Source organism: Seriola lalandi, unplaced genomic scaffold (genome assembly GCF_002814215.2).
Source record: "Seriola lalandi dorsalis isolate HSWRI2012SDOR001 ecotype SW California unplaced genomic scaffold, Sedor1 jcf7180002054553, whole genome shotgun sequence".
NCBI classification, from domain to species: domain Eukaryota; kingdom Metazoa; phylum Chordata; class Actinopteri; order Carangiformes; family Carangidae; genus Seriola; species Seriola lalandi.
In genome coordinates, this window is record NW_019525106.1 from 2,014,680 (window position 1) to 2,035,680 (window position 21,001).

Consider the following 21,001-nt stretch of genomic DNA (forward strand, 5'->3'; position numbering starts at 1 on the left):
TGTGTGTGTGTGTGTGTGTGTGTGTTTTATAATTGAATAATTAAATAAAACTTTTTGTCTTAAGTGTCTCCATGTATCAAAAGACCTGTTAATCAAATTGTAACGGGAGAAATAGCAGGTCTTTGTCTTGTGTTTAGATTTTGTGGACATGTGGATTACAGTGTGCCTTTAATGTGATTGATTGGACACACAACAGCCCTGAATTCAAACTAATGGCCACAATTACAGAAGCTATATGCACCTATTTATCTCTCTGACTGATCTCACATAAACGGATACTGTCTCTTTAAGAGTCACACTCGTCTGAGTGTACTCGGCCATTTCCGTCTCTTGCCAGCCGGCGGTGTCACTCAACAACCGTGGAGACTTCAAATCACTCCAAACATACCACACACTGCTGAATAGGGTAGGTCTGAAATTACTATTAAATGCTCGAATATGACACATTGTAATTGTGTGTGTTGATTTGAGAATGTGTGTAAATGACCCCCTCTCCACGCTCAGTGTTTTGAGCACAGAGCCCCGAACGAGCATGTAGTTGACTTTCGCTAAATTTAGCTATTCTGAGGCTGAGGCTAGCTAACATGCTACAATGGTGCTAACGTTGTGAGCTAGCGTCATTTGTTAAGTAAGAGCAGCGTTACAGGTTAGTCCCATGTTCTTGTCAGTTTGTGTATCTTTAACGTGGATATGTATATTTACGCTTCACGTACATTTCATAGGAGATATAAAGGAAGCGCTCTGTTTGGTGCCGAGTTCTCTTCTTTGTTTACAAATGTAGCCCTAGCATATTTTGCAGGTTAGCTAGCTATTTTTTGGTAATATTGTCCTGATTGTTTGCAAACAAAAACAGTGACGCTAAATTCGGTCCATTAAATTGCTGCTCGACAGTTTCTTAACTACTCGCAAACTCTCAGATGTCACCCGTGACTAGTAAGAAAATCTCGCTCTACTTAATTTGTTAAGCCCTAGTTATATCTTCATCCCATAGGTGAAGAGCACATGCTAGATGATCGTTTTCCAACTTCTGCACAAGGACTCGGGCAAAAACTCACTTTGCCGGTACACAAAGTTGGTGAAGAATCATTCCTTCATCACCTGCTGTATAAATAATGAGTAGATTGACTTTCAAAAAAAAAAAAATTACCGTTACACTTGATTTTAATCAGTGAGGCAAGTTAGTCAGAGTTAGCCAGACATAATCCCTCAATTTTGTACACAAGAAAAATCAAGTCATGATCTGCTTTTAAAACAATTCTGATCTATTCTAATGATTATCTTTAAGAAAAGCTGTCACAAATTGTTCCGCTGTACTTCTGATGATCAGCCATGGATGAAGATGACAGCCAAGATGAGCTGATCAACCGCAGTGCTTCCCACAGCAAAGGAAAAAGGGCTGCTTTGTGGGCCATCTCAGGTAGTTTGTGTAATATGTTTGTCAGTTGTAAAACCATTTAAATGTTTTCACCAAACTTCATTCACAATCATAATAATAGGGTATCAAACATATGTAAGAGCTTTTAAAATCTTGTGCATTTTGTGTGTATGGTTACATAATTTTTTCCTCCTAGATGACTCGGATGATGTTGAAGAGGAGTCTGAGGAGGGAGAATCTGACAGTGGTGAGGAAGATGAGGAGGATCATCTCGATGGAGAGGATGTAGATGATGAAGAGGAAGAAGAAGGAAATGAAGAAGAAGATGGTAGGAGCGACTTTTCAATTCACATTTCATATTGTCTAAAAACTTTTTTTTTTTTAATTGACCTCTGTGATACGCTATAAATTAGTACATGATTATTTGCCCACTACTTTGTGATATGCTGCAATATTTTCTATAAATATGGATTGTATAGTGTTTATACAGTAGATTTCTACTCACTATTATCAGATGAGGAAGAGGAGGAAGATGTTAAGCCCGAGGATGGTGCTTTAGGGGGGACCTCTGCTGACTTTGCAGAGATGAGCTCGGATGAGGACTCAGAGAAGTGTCCCATCTGCCTTAACTCATTCAACAGCCAGCCTGTTGCAACACCAGAGGACTGTGAGCACTACTTCTGTCTCGACTGCATCCTTGAATGGGCCAAGGTGGGTCTGAGAAAAGAGTGCTTTATATCTTTTGGTTATCAGTATAATCACCTTATTAAAAAAAAAAACATCTGTGGTAGAGGAAACTGAAAAGCTCAATTCTAGTATTTTTGTTCTCCACTATTTAGAATGCAAACTCGTGTCCTGTAGACCGTATTGCCTTCAACAACATATACCTAAGGAAATGTTATGGAGGCAAAGTGAAGAAAATGGTGAGTGCATTCACCAGCATTAGTTCTGGAACATTTGTGACCCCAGTTAACTCTATACACATTTATGTTGTATGCCCTTATTGTTTATGTGTAATTTTTGTGATCACTGCTTCATTCAGATCACTGTACAAAAGCCTGTGAAGGAAGGTCAAGAGGAAACAGTAGATTTGGACCTCGAGCAGACCAATTGTGAGGTGTGTGGTGGCAGTGACCGTGAGGACCGCCTCTTGCTCTGCGATGGCTGTGATGCAGGGTAAGATAGATAATATTGCAGTATATAGTTTTTGTATATTTTTAGAGTGTCGAAACTTTTTTTAGATTTTAGTTTCTTAATAAACCTGTTATCCGATTTCTTATTATCAAACATTTTTATGCCTTTTTATTCTATAGCTATCACATGGAGTGTCTCACACCACCTCTTGACTCTGTTCCTGTAGAGGAATGGTTCTGCCCTGAATGTGAAGCCAACAATCGTCACTCAAGTAAACCCTTAAGTTTTCAGCCTTCATAAGTATTTTCTTGATCAAACATATTTTGGACTTGGGCAACAAGTAATCCTTTAAGACAGGGAAAAAAACAAAAAGTTACATTATAAGAAAAATATATATTCAGTCTTGTGATGTTAAGTATTTTACATATTTTGGTGAAATGAAATTTTGTCAGAGTATATTTTCTATAATTTCTTCAAATTCATTGTCTTGCTCTTTATACATTTAACTCTCTTTCAATAAATATATATTGCCAAAAAAACAGAACAAAACACCAAATTAATCTAAAAGCTTAATATGTACTGTACCTATAACTAACCTATTCATTATCTTATTAGTGACCAACTCGTAGCATTGTCTGTACTCTAAAGCATCCTTTCAAAGTATGTCATGTTATTCTTCGGTCTTAGGGGGTTCAGCTGAGGAACTTAGTGATGCAGAGAGCCTGCCTTCCACTGCCCGCTCTGCCACCAGCCGCCACCAGCCTCGTGCCACAGGTCCCACCAGAGCAATCGCCCGAACTCAGCAGAGTGAGAGGGTTCGAGCGAATGTAAACCGACATCGCATCACACAGGCACGCACATCACAGGTTTGGCATGAGGCGTGACGCTTCTGTCTTGGCTTCTTTTCTAACTCACTTCCATAGCATATGGCTAAGGTTGGATCTATCTGAATGTCTTGGTGTTCCACAGTTTGTTGTGTGCAGATTCGATTTACTGATAACACATGTGACTCAGTGTAATGAAATGTATTTAAGCTCTACTGACAACAGAAATAACGGCATGTGTTTTTGACAGTTTTAATTGACTGGTGATTGAAATTGTTGTGTTAAGGAGCAGTGCATGTGTTTGGGAGTTTAGACAACAGTGGTGTGTGAAAGTGAACCAGTGGAGTAATGCAAACTCTTTCTTCTAGTTTGCTCCCACATATCTGATGCAGTCCACATGGCTGGATGAGACTATTAATGCTGTGGTGGCTGGGCTCAATACCTCTGTGTATATACGGGACTTAACACCTCGTGCCCCATCTAGCCGCAGGCGCAAGACTGGTAAGTAAGCACGTATAGAAATGCACAACAAATGCCAAAGCAAGGCTAGCATAAATGCAAGCAAACATGTGACCAGATATAGGACGAGGTCGAAGTAGTGATGTGTTTGTAATGATGTATGCCTTTTATGATTGACTGAACAGGAAAGCGGAGAAAGGTCAGACGCAAGACGACCTCTTCTTCTAAGGGTAAAATGGGTAAAGCTGCAAGTACAGGAGTCAAGAGGAGGAAACGGAGAATGAGGAGGACTAAATCCAGAAAAAAGCTGGTGAGTATGCATCAGCTTCAGTCTTGAGGTTTAAATGATTTAATTTGAAATGGTTCATTAGATGTATCTAACACTGAATGTAAACAATTAATTTTCTTTTGTTGTTGTCATAAGATGTTGTCTCTAGATAAAATCTATGCCCATGTTTTCCCACTAGATGTTGAAAAAGGCAGTCAACCCTCGAAGCCGTATTGCTAATAATCTTGGAATTGTAAAGGACAAGAAGAGTTCTTCACTTCCCACGGTATATCGGCCCTCAGAGCACACGCTAAGCAGTATGCGTGCCGACATAGGAGCTGCATCCCTTTCTATCTACGGAGATCCATTTGACCTGGATCCATTTGTGGATCGGTAAGAGGACTTGTTCATATTATAGGGCTGACGCAAAAAAACATTATACAGACGTATATGTTGGTGTTTCTGATTTTGTATAAAATTAAGGGAATGCATAGAGATGATCATTAGCGCCATTCACATACTGGTCTACTGGTTCTGACTCAGTACATTAATGCGTTATCACACACACCATGCTTTTTTCTTATCATGTGATAATGTAAAATGCTTGGCTGGGTTCTTTGATATCAGCTAAACTCCTTTTAGCCCAGTGTGTGCTTTGCTACACAGAATGGATGTGCAAAATAGTTTTTTGTAATGAAACAAAATTAAACCCAATAAATTAGTTCTTAAATATTGACTTATCCAGTTTACAAAAAATATTTGAATAGTTAAGGACAGCCTTATTGTAATCATTGTTTATCATTATCATCTATTTAAGTATATAGTACAGTGCATTCATAAAGTATTGAGACCCCTTCAATTTTTTCACATTTTGTTATGTTGCAGCCTTATGCTAAAATTTCCCTCATCAATCTACACTCAATATCCCATAATGATAAAATGAAAATGAAAACAGAATACATTGATTGGAGTAAATTCGATTGATTGGACATGAGTTGGGAGGCACACACCTGTCACAAGGTCTCACAGCTGACAATGCATATCATATTAACCACCAAGCCATGAAGTGGAAGGAACTGCCTACAGAGCTATGAGACTGGATTTTGTCGATGGACAGATCTGGGGACAGCTACAAAATGCTACAAAAACTTCCAGAGAGCACAGTGGTAATTTTAAAAACGTTTGTAAAAACCAGGACTCTTCCTAGAGCTGGCTGCCCAGCCAAAATGAGCAATTGGGGTAGATGGGTCTTGGTAAGAGGTATCCAAGAACCTGATGGTAACTCTGGCTGAGCTCCAGATTTCCTGTGTGGAGATGGAAACCTCTTGAAGGACAATCATCACTGCAGCACTCCACTGATCTGGGCTTTATGGCAGAGTGGCCTCTCCTCAGTGAAAGACACATTAAAGCCCTCTTGAAGTTTGCAAAAAAGCACCTAAAGGACTCTCAGACTGTGAGAAACAAGATACTCTGGTCTGATGAAACCAAGACTGAAATGTTTGGCCTCAATTCTAATTCTTCTAGTCAAATCTGAAGGAAAGTGTTCCTGCCCAATAACATCCCAACGGTAAAGCATAGTGCTGGCAGTATCATGCTGTGGGAGACAAGTCAAAACAATGCAGGAGTGGCTTAGGGACAACTCTGTGAATGTCCTTGAGTGGCCCAGCCAGAGCCCTGACTTGAACCCAATCAAATATCTCTGGAGACACCTGGAAATGGCCGTCCACTTATGGTCTCCGTCCAATCTGACAGAGCTTGAGAGGAATGGCAGAAAATCACCAAATCCAGGTGTGCAAAGCTTGTCGCATCAAACCCAAGAAGACTCGAGGTTGTAACTGCTGCCAAAGATGCTTAAACTAAGTTCTGAGTAAAGCGTCTGAATACTTATATCAATTTGATATTTCCGTTTTTCCTTTTTAATAAATTTGTAAAAGTTTCTAAGATCAAGTTTTTCCTTCGTCATTAGGGGCTATAGTAGAAGGATTAGGGGACAAAATGAATTTAAACACGTAGCATAAAGCTGTAGCATAAAGCTGCAGCATAACAAAAAGTGAAATATGAAGGGGTCTGAATATGTTTTGACCACATTGCACATATGTGGATAGTGTGAATGTATGTCTAAATGTGTTTGTGTTTGTATGTAGCTAGGTATATACAGTATTGATTATTAAGCAAATTGTGACTTATGGTATCCATTTGACCAGTGAGGAGGAAGAGCAGCAGGCCCGTGTTACATCGCTGCTGGAGGCAAAGAGGCGAGGGATCTCTCGCTCTGCTCTTCGCTCTCACCAGCCTGTAGCTCGACCAGTCACTGCAAGCCTTTCCAGGTAACATCACTTCTTTGCCATGATGTGTAGGATTGCGTACGGTTTATAAAAAATTAACATGGTTCCGTACAAAATTTTGAGCCAAGTGGGTAGCATGCTTTTTGACTCTGCTTATCAATCCATGAAAGTGTCTTAATGCACCTGCTGTTTTGTCACCGGTTATGCATGAAACAGTGGGTGGTGATCAACCACAATTATACAGCAAAATGTAGTCATTGGTCAAAAATTGCAAGGAAGAAAACTATGTGTTTACCAATAATTTACTGCACCATGGTTTAAGAATGGTTTTGATTCCACAATCGTAGTCATAATTCTCCCAAATTGGCTAATGCAGGCACACTCAAATCATGTGAAAAGGTGAATGTTGAGCAATTCATTACAAGATACAGAATATTTTTCCAAAAATGGCTTGCTCTTTATGACAAATGACAAACTTGTGGCAACCTAAATCTTCTAAAAATCATGTTGTTTTTTCATCTTACTTTTCCTTTCCTTAGTCAAATAAAATGTAAAAATCACTACTGCCACTAAGAATTTAAACAAATGAGCAAATTTAAAATGAGAAACTGACATGCATCATCTTACACCTCATAATTGCGTCTTTATTTGAGATCTTGTCGTTTTGAGTTGTCATACTTTTCTCAGTCTTGATGGTATCTAGCTTGATAAATACTTTGGAAATTTAATTAAAGGTTTGCTATGCTATACCAGGAGGGGTATGGATGTCCCCCAATCAGGGGGTGTTGTGGAGGCGGCTCCTGTGCCTGACCTTCTTGGCAGTATCCTATCAGGACAGAGCATGCTCTTGATGGACAGCTCTGATGTCGTCATTAATCGGGATGGTTCCCTTAAAGCTACAAAGCCAGGTAAGTCTGTGTGGCACATTTTTAAAAACTAAACTGAGATTTAACTGTTGTAGCTGTGTGATTATAGATGTGACTTCGTCTTGCTTGTCATCAAAATGATTAATCCTATTAGAATAGAGGTATTTACATTCAATCTAGCTGTCGAATCTCAAACCATTTTAAACTAGAATGGCACAGACAAGGCTAGACAATCCTGCACAAGTCTGTGATATCAAGATTATTATCTGGATCTGCACCGAATTGTCATAGATCTCAACACCATTAATATGTCTGATTATTTTACATCAAGATCCACACTTCATTTCCTGAAAAATTGACGAGCATGTTGAAAAATGCCCAACCTCACAGTGTTTAGGAAAGTGATAGAAAATTCCTGGTTCCGCCTCTTTAATTGGATCCACACCAAAATTGAATGACTTCTTTCCTGTCCCACGTCCCTTCCCTCCATCATGCTTGGTGCAAATTGGTTTAGTACTTTTTGCATAATCCTGCTGACAAACAAACAAACCAACAAACAAACCTGACTACTTGATGTAACTATATTCAAATTGGCGACACAAGAAACAAGTTATCTGAAAAATTACTAAGAGTAGTGTAAAATGTGTAAATTAGTTTAATCTGCAAAAAAGGACTTTCACTCTTTATATATACTTATCATATATGCATTTTTTTGTGTTAACAGTGATGCCTTCCGCATCAAATCCAGGTAGCAGCAAAAGCAGTAGCTCAGGAGATGCCAGCACCCAGATCAGCGAAGATCTACCTGGATCCTCCCACAGCTCCATGAACAGACCTTTGTCACAGAGCTCTGCTTGCTTACCACCTTCTACGCCCTACTTAGGAACCCACACCCAAGCACCTCCCCATTCTGATTTGCCACCCAGGGGTCATCCAAATTTGCAGCCATCTCGTCCAAACAGACCCACATCCTCCCTTGGTCACCGAGGAACCAATGGATTTGGAGCCCCTAGGGAAACCACCTCCTCATCCATCCACCCTGCCCCAGACTCGAACTCCAAGAGCAAGGAAATGGCTCCATCACACTCCCAACCTAAAGGGCCTACAAAGCCCATGTGGGTAGATGTATCGGTGCTTCCTCGGATACCAAAAATAAAAAGGGAGAGTAGCGGTGTCACAAATGATGGAGCTAGTCAAGGTGGCAGTAATAGAATTAGTAATAGTAGGGGAAGTAGCAGTAATTCCACCACTAGTAGCCATGGTTACGGCATGCCTGAAACGGGCATAAACAGCCTTGCTGGGGACAAGACTAGGCAGCAAAGTGTAGACCAGCAAAAGGGCAGGGGTGATGGACAGGCCCAGAGGCATAGGTCTGACAGAGCAAGCTCGTCAACAGCCTTCTCCAACTCATTTTCCTCTTCTTCCTCCTCCACTGGCTCACCTGCCAACCAGCCACATTATTCTTCATCTTCCTCATCTTCAGCAGCAGTGAGCTTCCGCATTAACTCCAGTGGGAACTCCTGGCATTCAAGGCGGTTAAGTATTGCATCATCCTCTGCTACTGGGGGCAGCATGCAGGAACCCTGGAGAGAAAAGGAAGATGAAGCAAGAAAGAGACAGATGCACAGGGATAAACAGATGCTCTTGGCATCACGGACACTGGTCAATAAGGAACAAGACGGTAATAATATCTATGATCCCTTTAATCCCACTCTTTCAGACTCAAGCAGCTCAGACAGTGAAGCTGAGAGCTCAAGCCTGGATAGCAGCTCTCGACATGCCACACACGAGGGGAAAGCTCCTAGTGTAGGAAAGAAGGAGGATTTATTGCAAAGAAAGCAGGACCTTGTTCATGTGAAAAGTGAACCACAGGAGACTGAGGTCTCACAGGAAGAACCACATAGATCTAGTGCTCAGGAAACCATATCACTTGAGGTCAAATGCTCACAGGTGTATGTCAAGGATGAAAAAGAAACAAGATTAGTGGACACTAAAGTTGAGAAACAAACAGTATTACTTGACACTAAAGTTAAGAAAGAGCCAGGGTTAGATGATGCAGGGGAAGCTGAACAGTGTGGTCACAGCGTAAAAATGTATTTGAATTCAGAGACAGCAGCCACTACACCACCTGCTCATCACAGCTTGAATCTTTTAAAGACTGAGAAAGTGTCTCCGGAAGAGGCGAGAGGACAGAGAAAGGGAACTGCCAAAAGTGCCCCATCTAACTGCAAGAGCGATTCATCGGCATCCAGTTCTACGCCCACCAAGAAGAAACAAAAGGCAGAATCTAAATTGGATTCCACAACCTGTTCCAAGTCCCCATCAAGAGATTTGGGCCCTAAAAAGAAACCCTCCAAAGCTTCAAAGGAGCAATGCTCTAGTAGTTCAGAGATGGACAGGGCCAGGAGAGGTGACCATCATACCTATGGCCAGGGAGGCAGGCAGAAAGAAAAGGAGAAGGATAAAGAAAGGAGTTCCAGGCGGTCAAGGTCCAGAGAGAAGAGGAGGGCACACTCAACCTCAGAAAGCTCTCAGTCCAATTCGCCTGATAGGACTTCCAGAAAGAGACAGCGATCCCGGTCCCGATCCAAAGGCAGGAGGCGGTCCAGGTAAATATATCGATATCAATTTGTCCAATATGATGTTCAACTAGCATAAGCATGTGTTTTACTTTTATACCATTGCTGGGGGGCTAATTAATTTTCTCTTAAAGGTTTTGTCTGTAATTGCTGATTTTTAGGTCTGTTTCCAGCTCCAGCAGCAGAGAGCGTTCAAGGAGGAAGAAGCATAAACAAACTAGTAAGGAGAGAAATGATGGCAGAGAGCGAGACAACGAGAGACAACGTGTGTCAAAGGATAAGAGACGTGGTCGATCTCGGTCAAAGTCTCAGTCTCGGTCACAGTCTCGGTCACAGTCACGTTCCAGGTCTAGATCCACATCTAGATCAAAGGATAATAAACATGGTCGGTCTTGTTCAAAATCACGGTCAACATCACGGTCTAGATCCAGATCCAGGGAAAGGAGGAAAGATCGCACACGACTCCAACAACCATCTCTCTCTTCTAGAGACAAGGTGATGTCACGATCAAAAGACAAGAGGAGACACAGGTCTAGATCAAGCTCAAGAGAGCGGAGGAAAGAAGGAGGATCATCATCTAAGACCTCACAGAAAACTTCAGGGTCCTGTGTTTCAACTTCTAAAGACACGAAGCAGTTACAGGACAAGAAAAAAGAGAAGGATATCATCCAAAGCTCCATCAAAGAGGAAAAAATTTCTAAAAGGAATAAACAGGAGTTGCCCTCATGTACCCCCATCTCTAAAATTAAAAAGGAATGCAAAGACTCCGGGGCAGACAGCAAGGCCACAACAGCAGAGGTGACAAAAGAGATAAAGATTGCAAAAGAAATTAAGAAAGAAAAAGGACCTTCTCTTGATATGTTTGAAGATTCTCCTGTTACTAAATCAATTAAGAAAGAAGAAATGGACACATGTACTTTGACAGAAATCCAAGGTGTAGATGAGGAGGGAATCAAAGAAAACCTCATCAAGACTGAGACTTGTGAAATCACGATTAAATCAGAGCCAAGTTCCCCAGAATTGTGCCATTTACCACCTGTCACCTCATTTTCCACATTAACCACATCTGTTACAGCAGACAGTCACCAGGATGCAGTCTCTCAGTCCTACCCAGGCTTAAAGACTTCAACAGAACAACCAAACACTACAGGGTTGACTGTCTCTGTAAAGCAGGAAGTTCAGCAACCCTCAGACTCTGATGATGACTTCAATGTCGATGTGATGCTTGACAACCTGGACTACGTAAAGTCTGAGCACACAGAGGCAAGTGGTGCATTTGTCAAACAAGAGAAAGAGGTAGAGGAGGTGAAAAATGAAGGAGAGCAGGTGTTGGCTGTAGTTGGAGCCAAATCCAAGACTCAAGTGAAGAGGGTTACTTGGAATATACAGGAACCTGAGGGGCCGCAACCAGAGAAATCTGCAAGCAGTAAGTGTTGCTGCCTGATCACTCCACATCAGTTTTGATTTGCTGTTCACGTGTCAAGGGGAAAATCTTTTTGTTTAACACTAGGATAACTTCATGTTTTGCATCCGGCTCTCAGCAAAATGTTTTCTGATTTCTTTATTACAGAAGTGGCTCTGTATAAACTGAAGTTGAAGCAGGAGGGAGTTCGCAGACCTTCTATGACAGTCCAGACAACTAGTCAGGTAGGACTGAGCCACTAATCACTGCAAAGTTAACCTCGTATTTATTGCATCAAGGATTTTTAGAAAAGCATTAAGCATGTAATGTGTAAAATGACCAGAGGGTGGCATTGTTCACCTGTAAGTAGAAAATGTGTGTCTGGAACAAAGTCATGAGTCGTGTGGTAGAAACTAAAACTGACACTGAAGTATTTTCAGACTAAACGAAAGTAAAAGGCACACTGTACAGATTAAACTGTTGTCAACACATTAAGTGTAATCACTTATTCCAAACTAAGTCATCATATTGTATGTCTATAGATGATGTAATGATAGAGGTCTGTTTGTCATACACTATTATTACCATACTGTATGTCATATATACATAAGCAGTTTGAATATGAATAGTTGCAGGTTTTTAATTTGACTTGATTGTAATTTTAGATCAAAATCGTAACATCGAGATTACTTAAATTAATTAGAGCTGCAACGATTAGTTGATGAATCGATTTGTCATTGGCAACTATTTTTCTAATCAATCATTGTAATTATTTTTCAAGCAAAATTAAATATTTGTTGGTTTCAGCTTCTCAAACGAGATGATTTGATGCTGCTCTGTGTCTTATGTCAAAACCAAAACAAACAATTTGGATAGAACACAATGGGCTGTGTGAAATTACAACGGGCATATTTTACAATTATTTTAACATTTTATAGACAAAACGATTGATCAGTTAATCGAGAAAATAATCATTTATTCTACATCTTATCTTTTATTCCATCCCCCTGTAAACCTTTACTCTAGTCATTTTCTTATCCATATAATCTCCCTTGACTTTTACAGGACGTCAGTGACTCCTCCAAGAAAGGGGGAGTCTGTCCCCTCAGTGCTTCCTCTAGGTCTGATGGCCTAAATCCAGAGGGGTTATCAATAACTGGACAAGGAGAAGCCGAGGAAGGGGATTTGTCGAGGAAAGACAAGGTGAATATGTTTTTGTTTTTTTTTTTGGTTTTGTTTTTGTTTTTTTTGGACTGGTACTGTATGTATAGATGTGATACATCATGCAAGGCTAGCCTGAAGTATCACAGGGCCGTGCGGCGACATGCGCCTGACGCTGCCAGTGTTGGGGTTGTACATCAATGATAATAACACGGGTGACTTGCGCCATTTTGCAACTGTGTGTTTTGGCCATTAAAGTAATCAGGAACACAACCAGACAACAACCAACTGTTAAAAACGGAAAGTAAACTTATTCAGCATTACATCCAGAGGGTTGGAGGACACCCATATGGGATACTGTTTCAGACAGAGTAATAAGAGAAAAGCCTCTTAGACTGTCCTGATGTGGCGCTTGGGGTAATAGAGGCTCTTACTGTCTCTACCTTGTCAAGAAAATAAGATAACGTTTCACATTACTTTCAGCTGGAGCAGTAGGTGGGGCTGGATTCACTTGTAGATCAACAAAAATCTTGGGTTGTGTTGGTTAACTTCTGGTTTTAAATAGATATTTGATTAAAACCTTTGCCTTCATTGTTTGAGATCATTTGTCTTGACATAAGTGATGTGTACTTCTCCCAACAGTATTTGAAAAAGCTGCACATGCAGGAGAGAGCTATAGAGGAGGTGAAGCTAGCTATCAAGCCTTTCTACCAGAGGAGAGACATCAACAAGGATGAATACAAAGAGATTCTCCGCAAAGCCGTCCAGAAGGTGGGTTAAAAAATGAAATTAAAACACTAATAGCTTTTGAGTAATAAACTAATCACAGGTTATCGGTTGAAATTAGTTTTTCCGGAGAATTTTGTCTGTAATTAAATTGTGTTCCTGGTCATCAGGTGTGCCACAGCAAGAGCGGTGAGATCAACCCAGTGAAGGTGGGCAATCTGGTCAAGGCATATGTGGACAAATACAAACATGCTAGGAAACACAAGAAAGGAGAGGACTTAGGGAATGCACTGGAGGTACAGACTGAGGCCATGAGAAGCTCTGACAGCCCCTGAGGAGGCGTAAACTGCAGGCAAGGACTGCCACACCCACCACAAACACTCATTCACATGTTAAACTATGTTTTACTCCGTGTCCTACCCGAGTTATGATCTCAAACGCTCTGACATAGCCAATGTACATGGTTAACTAAGATTGCTCACGGAAGATGGAACATTTTGTACAATGTCGAGCTTTCTACCCTAACAGAATGTCTGAGGTCAAACATTTTTCTCTGATCACTTGAAAAGCACCTATTGGTGTCCTGTGCTTGGACCGCCACTGCCGAGAAGTGGTCTTTTTGTGTAGTACAGCTCAGAAACTTAATGGGAGACTCTGAGGTTGTGCCTTAAAGAGGCAAATATGAAAGACCCTCCCATGGAGTGATAAATCAGGTAGCTTTCCCAGCAGGCATATCACTGGGAGGACGCAGCGTGGGCTTTGAGTTTTCTCCAGCTTTTTTGTTTTGTGGGACGGCAGGGGTATTTATCAGTGGCAAAACTAATTTTGTTGGTTAAGAGGTGGTATAAAAGTATGCAGAGTATGCATATTTAAGACATTTGTCACATTAAGAAACACTGTTATGCAATTTTTGTAGAAAATTTATCAGTAGAGTAATTAAACAATTTTAGATTTGGTTGTAAATAATATAGATTTGATATATCCACTTACATGTTCCTTTCATCTGTGTTGCCTGTTTAAAATGATTGACATAAATGGTTCTAGTTTAGAGTTGATTGTTTTTTGTTTTGTACTTAAAAGCCTCTGTTATCTGTCTTCCACATTTCTAATATACCATGTTTAATGAGCTAAAGTCCAGCGTACTCCAGGTGAATTGTGGCTCAGTAGTTTGAAATTAACAACATGGTTACTCTTCTCAAATAACGGTCTCTTCTCTTTAGGCAAACTTGATTTCTTATGGTCTGAAAAATTCTTGGAATGTCATCATTATCCTTTCAACCCCTGACTTAAATGTGGAAAACCAGGTTTTATAGAACCAGGGAAAATTTTTGTTTTTGTGCCAAACTAGTAAAAATAATAGTAATAAAAAATGCACCGTTTCCCTGAATAAGTAAGATTTAATTTGTTTTTTGGGCATTCTGTTTTTAAACATGGCGGCTACAATACCACAGTGAGTTAGATAGATTTTACTTTGGAGTGAAAAGTGTTATAATATCAAATGCATATCTCAATGAGGTTTAACCCCCTTTATCTCACAAAAAATGTTAATGTGTAGAGTTTGTCACTGACCAACCTGGTACTCTCATGTTCAAACATTTTAACTACAAAAATATCTTTTTCTTTTTGTATTTATTGTTTATTAATAAATATTGAGCTAATTTCATTGGCAGAATTTCATGGTTTTGTGATCAATTTATTGTCTGTATATTAGAAAAATAACGGAACATCTTATAAACCACAGCGTTTTCCAATGTAGGAAAACGCTGTAACAGAAGTAAGTACATGCCTTTAGTTGGCAACACTGAATTAGTCGTTTCATTGTTAACCTTAAAGTGTCTGCATTACTTGATTCCGGCCTCATTAATGACTTTGGCTTGTCAGTGTATCTTTAGCCTAAGAGCTCACTCTTGTCGATATCCCTTGCTACTCTTCATTGCTTTCTTTAACTAATTTCTACTTGTTCGCCATTTTGTTTTCTTTACTAGTTACTTTGCCCACTGCAAAGACTGACCAGGTGGGCAGTTTGACATTAATTCGGCTTTATAAAGCCAAGGACTGGACGAATATAAAAATCAAAACAAAACAGGTGCTCATTTATCTGAATGTATTTCGTATTTTTTTCTGTATTTACTTGATCAAACATGCCAGATGTTTCTAAGAGGGAACACAGTAATAAATCACTGATGATAATTAGGGTTTTGTCTCAGTTTAATTCAAGAACTTAGTCATATTCTGTCCTGTTATATTTGTTTTTAAGGATTTCAGGTTTTGAAGTGGTAAAATCTGAACATATACTATGAGAATCATAGTTATGGCTGACTACATTCATTTTTTTTTCAGCCTCTTCATAGTCATTTGTATTTTTTTTTCAGGGACAATGTTTTAATAAAAAAACAAGATCTTTGTCTTCTCTTTTTCAGTTATCATGGACAAACCTGAAGCTACAGTGTAATAGTTCTGAATTGGAAGCTACTACTCCATGGACTTAAGTTTTGAAAGCCGTAGATTATACCCCACAATTGTTATAAATTGATAAAAGTTATCCATATAGTCCTTGCAAACATTTATAAGCCACACATTACAGCTCAGTGGTAACAAAATGAGAAACCATTTAGAGTTAATCCTATTTATTTGAAATACAAATAATTACAATTAGCTTTGTTCAGTAGGAAAAGTGCGAGATAACGAGCAAAATATAAAAAGTGCAAAACAGTTTATTTCAGATATGAAAACATAGTGCTTGGTGGCTGTATGACACAAAAAACCTTATACGCTCATAAATATGTTATCAATAATCACAAACTGTACATGTATGAATGGATTTACCATCATATAAGTCATCATTTGTTTACTACATAAATCTAATGAAACAAACATTTCCTAATGTTATTTTGATATTTACAGTAATTATGTAAAAGTTCATTCTAAAGCAAGACCTTTGGTCTTTGAGTGCAGTAACGGTCTCAGTAATGATGGAGTTTATTTCTACTTTGTAGTGATAAACAATGTCAGTTTTTGCCAACAGTTTGTGACTAGTATAAGCAGGATAATGCAAAGCAGGAGTGTGGTGTTAGTTGATCAATAACGGCGCATTCTGCAGCACCGAGTGTAATTGTGTTTGTTCCTGCTTCAGCTGTAGCACATTCAACAGGTGAGTGGATTGGCTACTTTTTTCTTTTTAGCAAAGCTTTGGTTAGGAGCAGGATATGGAGCGTGGTGTGGTCCTGTATGTAACTAAAGTGGTCCCCGTTAGAGGCAAGTGAGCGATGAAATTTCAGCTCTGAGGTAGGAAAGGCAAAGCAGCCCGTGCTGCCTCTTCAGCTGTTGGTATACCAAAGACAGAGTAAATGAGATCATAGAGGCTGTTGTGTGAGATCTGTAGGCTGACATTGGCGCTGTGAAGAGACGAAGCCCCTTCCATCTGGGCGATCTCATGAAAGTGTCGACAGATCAGAGGGACCACCTACAGGAGCAGAGGGAAAGAGAGATTTCACAGCACTTAAAAACTACACAACTGAAGGCAGATGAACTCAAATACTGTGCGTCACTGAGGCGAAGGTCAGGAAAAATTGGAAAGAGTGTTACCTGGACTGTGATCAGTTTCTTCTCCAAAGGTTTTCCATCTGGGAACTTCTCTCCAAAGCACATGTTGATGATGTAGTCAGGAGAGCCACCATTGTTCTCTTTAAACTTTCTCAGGTCTGAAACAGATATTTATTTCACAGTGTAATCATCAGCACAGGTTTCAAATGAAATGTAATAATATTAGTTAAAGAGAAGTACTTTTGTTCACATCAGTGAGCAACAGGAGAGCCACACCTACCATTTACATACTTCTCAAAACTGAGGAGCTCCACCATGGTGTTCTGAGGCAGCTTTCTCGGATCTGGGTCAGCGACATTGGGGTCACTGGTGCTGGCAAACACATGGCACCTGTCCTGCCTCCAGGCATAAATACCAGTCTCCTGAACCTCCAGCAGTAGACCTTTCTGGATGCTGTTAAGGATGCGGTTGGTGTATTCGATCTGGTGCAAAGAAGGTTGTGACTTAGAACAACAGCTTTATTGTCGCACTGATGATGTACAGCAATATACTGTGTATTAGTTTAAAGGAAAAACTCCACCCCCTAATCTTGCATTCAGTTCATATTCATTCGATTTCTTCCTGAACGATTTTTGAGAACGCCTAAAGATCTGAGGGATTATAGATGTAGATGGAGAGAGCCATAGAAGGTACAAGAACAAGGTTTTTATGCCCCATACTCCAAGCCTGTTGAGTCTTGAAGCTCTTGCTCTAACACAAAACCCAATCTCTGAAATCAAGCTGATGAAACTTCTTTGTTGAGGAGAGAAACTCATGTGTTTTGGCAGGTGACACTTAATGTAAACAGAGACCTATTCTAACAGACATGTTTTGAAAGTTAGATTGCCAATATTATCTCGGTTTAACAGATACTGATAATAGTGACTGAACCTGGCTGGTAATGTTTATTAGTGTAAGGAAAGTGAAATAAACTATTAACAGGTGATTTTTCAGTATAACCATATACCTGTTTGTGGTCTAGCAGGCCTTCAGTGGAGGGGAAGCAGAGATGATGGGCATTGAGATCAGGGGATACGTGCTCGTAGTGGAGCTGGAGACGCTGAATGGAAAACGTGGCTTTTAGCATTTCTTTTTTCCTGTAGTGGATGGAGATCTCCAGGTCGTAAATACTTGGCTGCAATGGTGGATTGAGGACAGGCGGTGGCTGTTCTGTACAAAATAAAAAACAAAACAGATCACATTTTCACAGATTATCATTGGGAAGCATTTTTTTCCAGAATGACATTTCAGTTCACCAAAGGAATTTAACATTTTATTTGGCTGAACATACCCTCGTAGTAAGACGGCTGATCTGGTAAAACCTGTGGGTGGTTCTCGGCTGCAACAGAATAGCCTCCAAGGACAGCTGCATTGGGCTGACAGTAGTTCTCTACCAACAGTTGCTCCTCTGTCAAAGACAATAAAAATCATGACCATATGAAATCATAAACAGATACAGAGGATATTTTTAACTTATATGAAAGCGTTTCCCTTTGTGTAAGACACTACCTGTTGGATGGTTGCCAAGACCCAAGGCTGTGAAATTGTTAACCAGTTGATTGTGCTGTTTGGAGGAAAAAAGCATAACTATTTAGGCATTAATTAAGTATTGAAATGTCACAGTCAATCTACAGAACAATACAGACCAAACATCGGCAGTAACATGACAACCACTAAACCAGTTAACAAAGTGAAATTAAAGTTAGCTTTAAGCAATACTACACCTCATTTCCTGGGGGGAAGTTCTCTGTGGGAGAGCTGTAGATATCTGGAGTGATGACAGAATCCTCCTGTGAGACTTGTGTTGGCGTACCTTCATAGTTGTCTGCAGAAAACGAGAAAACAGACCCACATCAATTTGCAGTCAAACTTCAAACAGTTCCACAGCGGAAAGATGAAATACCAATCGTCTTACACTCGGTATTGATAATCTCGTAGATTTTATGAGGGTCATCAGAATTCTTTGAATTATCCTGTATCATCCTGAAGCGCACGGAGAGGTTGTTCAGAGCACAGCGGAAGTTGGTTTTCCACCTGGCCTTGTCATTGGGGAACTCGTTGATTTTACCGCTTGTTACTGCCCATGCCTGTGAATCAAACAAGTAATGACACTGTTTTTAGTAAAATGACAAATTAGGATTTTACATAATGAAGTTAATACTTTTTACATAATGAATACTTAGACTCATTTAATAAAGGACACTCTGCAATCCACATGTAAACAAAAAGTTCTGCTATGAAAGATGACGACACTACTCACTCTCAAACAGAAAGGTAGTTTCCTGAATGCAGGGACTGACAGTGGTTTATAATTGTTATTACTTGACAAAATCTAAGTATGATGTTGCATCATAGAAGTATTAGTAACATTGGGGAAAGCAGTTTCAGTTTCAAAGTTATATACTCAAACAAAATAAAAGTGCTTATATGGGACAAAATTATACTATTTTCCTGCAGCTATTTCCTTTACTTTCTTGAGGAAATGTGTGATTGCAGGATGTTTTTCTTGTGATAGTTGTTTTTCTTATTAACTCTGGCTACTTTGCATCTACTTTGACTCAAGGAAAGTGGAAGAGCCACCGCTGCTGTTGGCATAACAGTATTGTCCCTGGCAGTCTGGGACCAGCTGCCACCTGCCATACATCAGGACTAATGCTGTTTACTGTCATTTTCAACAGAGACTGCCTATGAGTTGTATTCGTAGCACATTATTTCAATATTTTTCAGTTATACAGTATGATTACAGTTGCGTGAGACTGATGTCAACAAAGTCATTAAAATGTTATCTTATCACCCCTTGTCGGATAGCACCTTTACTCTAGCGACCAGGTCAACAGAGGCCATTAAACCTACCCGGAATATTTTACTGTCCTCGTCTTTGCAGTCCTTTCTGGAGTTGTGCTTCCAGGGGACTCTGAACTTGTTCTGGCCCACATAGCACAGGCCCGTGTACTGGCCCGTCTCCACCTGCTCTATGAGCCAGCTCGCGAACTGAGGCTTCGGAGGGCTGAGAGAAAACAAGAGGGGGAAGGAGGAAGGAGAGGAAATTAAAAAACGTCACAATTCAACCACACACGCAAGACATGGTGCTACACGGAAAGTAAGTCAGCCCACACAGTAAAGTGTTTTTCCGTCCTTATGCAGACATTTAGAAAGACAGAGCCTGTAATCCTCACCATTGTATGGCCCATATTCAGCAACATGCACTTTACTAGACTTATTCAGTACATTATAGATAAAGAGCTGAATAAATCTACACACAAAGCAGATGTTACAGGAACAAACTACTTCACAGTACATGTACGTGTACGCCACTCCCGTTAAATAAAAACAAAGAAACATAATAATAATCTAGTAAATGTCCAGGGGAGAAGAAGATGATGAGGCTGTGTATCTCCCTACCTTTGCATCTCTCAGCAGAGGTGTTACTCCTCACAGAGCTGTTGATCTGGTTCCTTCCTGAGCGCTTTGCTAACATTTATAGAAACACAATCTGTGACATCACGTATGGTGGGAGGGTACGAGTCCGTGTGGCATTACCGTGGCAGGATTGGGTGACTGGTTCGCGGGCAGGGAAATTAAAGAGAAGATCGAGCTGCTCGCGATCAGCAAATTCAAGGCACCCTCCGCAGACCGGATGCAGAGGGTTTTTCGGTAGGCTGGCCTTATCGAAGAGGAATTTCTCCACCGACAAATTAAGGAAAGAAACTGAAAGTTATTTCATCTCTCCTCTTGCATCACCTCGTCAGCTGCGTTTCATCATCGAAGTTAAACTAACAGTCGTTCGCTGCAATTATTAAACCCGGTTCTACTGGAATTCTCTGGGACTTTACTGTCGGCAATTACGTTATTTATTTCCGGAGAATGACGACAAACATACACTATATAGTACATGTGTCCTGTTACAAACCAGTTCAATCAACCCAGTCACCTGAGTCAATATAGTGGTGGCATGTATTAAACTTACTTTTGAATACAGTAAAGGCCCAGAGATTTCTGGACTCATATACATATATATATATAGCCTATATACACATTTACAGTATGTGATGCAGATTTATGACACGTCATAACCTCCATAGATTATCAAAGAAAGGCATTTAAAAATATACTGCATCCATAAAAATTTGAGGGCTTTAATATCTCACATAACAAACGCACCACATCGTTTTAATGTATTGGAACAGGAAGATACACTGGAAAAAGGCCACTCCAAAAATAAGCAAAAAATAATTAATATAAGATATTTTTTGCTTGAAATAAGCAAAAAAATCTGCCAATGGAACAAGTGAAAATTCTCTTGGTAAGATTTCTTGAAATAAGACATTATATTTAATCCT

General features: G+C 40.0%; 2 protein-coding genes across 4 annotated transcripts; one reads left to right on the top strand and one right to left on the bottom strand.

Annotated features, from left to right (window-relative positions):
• The first annotated feature begins 331 nt into the window (after positions 1 to 331).
• Positions 332 to 15,269, top strand: phrf1 (PHD and ring finger domains 1). 3 transcript variants are annotated; one of them, XM_023415443.2, is made up of 19 exons: positions 332 to 406; positions 1,286 to 1,417; positions 1,572 to 1,703; positions 1,890 to 2,086; positions 2,215 to 2,298; positions 2,418 to 2,551; positions 2,689 to 2,780; positions 3,197 to 3,375; positions 3,702 to 3,834; positions 3,978 to 4,102; positions 4,260 to 4,453; positions 6,265 to 6,387; positions 7,099 to 7,253; positions 7,936 to 9,820; positions 9,952 to 11,216; positions 11,361 to 11,437; positions 12,258 to 12,395; positions 12,996 to 13,124; positions 13,250 to 15,269. In XM_023415443.2, the coding sequence occupies exons 2-19, from the start codon at positions 1,330 to 1,332 to the stop codon at positions 13,412 to 13,414; spliced, it is 5,295 nt and encodes a 1,764-aa protein (XP_023271211.1). In that variant the 5' UTR covers positions 332 to 406; positions 1,286 to 1,329; the 3' UTR covers positions 13,415 to 15,269. The 3 variants fall into 3 exon arrangements, with proteins under 3 accessions (XP_023271211.1, XP_023271213.1, XP_023271212.1); XM_023415445.2 differs by having other exon boundaries at positions 9,964 to 11,216; XM_023415444.2 differs by having other exon boundaries at positions 338 to 406; positions 1,291 to 1,417.
• A 508-nt stretch (positions 15,270 to 15,777) lies between these two features.
• On the bottom strand, positions 15,778 to 20,257 carry irf7 (interferon regulatory factor 7). Its single transcript, XM_023415446.2, has 10 exons — positions 20,064 to 20,257; positions 19,515 to 19,668; positions 18,577 to 18,748; positions 18,386 to 18,486; positions 18,171 to 18,225; positions 17,953 to 18,069; positions 17,629 to 17,831; positions 16,903 to 17,104; positions 16,665 to 16,780; positions 15,778 to 16,542 (listed from the first exon to the last, which is right to left on the bottom strand). Exons 1-10 carry the CDS (start codon positions 20,069 to 20,071, stop codon positions 16,354 to 16,356), a joined length of 1,317 nt encoding a protein of 438 aa, XP_023271214.1. The 5' UTR covers positions 20,072 to 20,257; the 3' UTR covers positions 15,778 to 16,353.
• Positions 20,258 to 21,001: the final 744 nt, after the last annotated feature.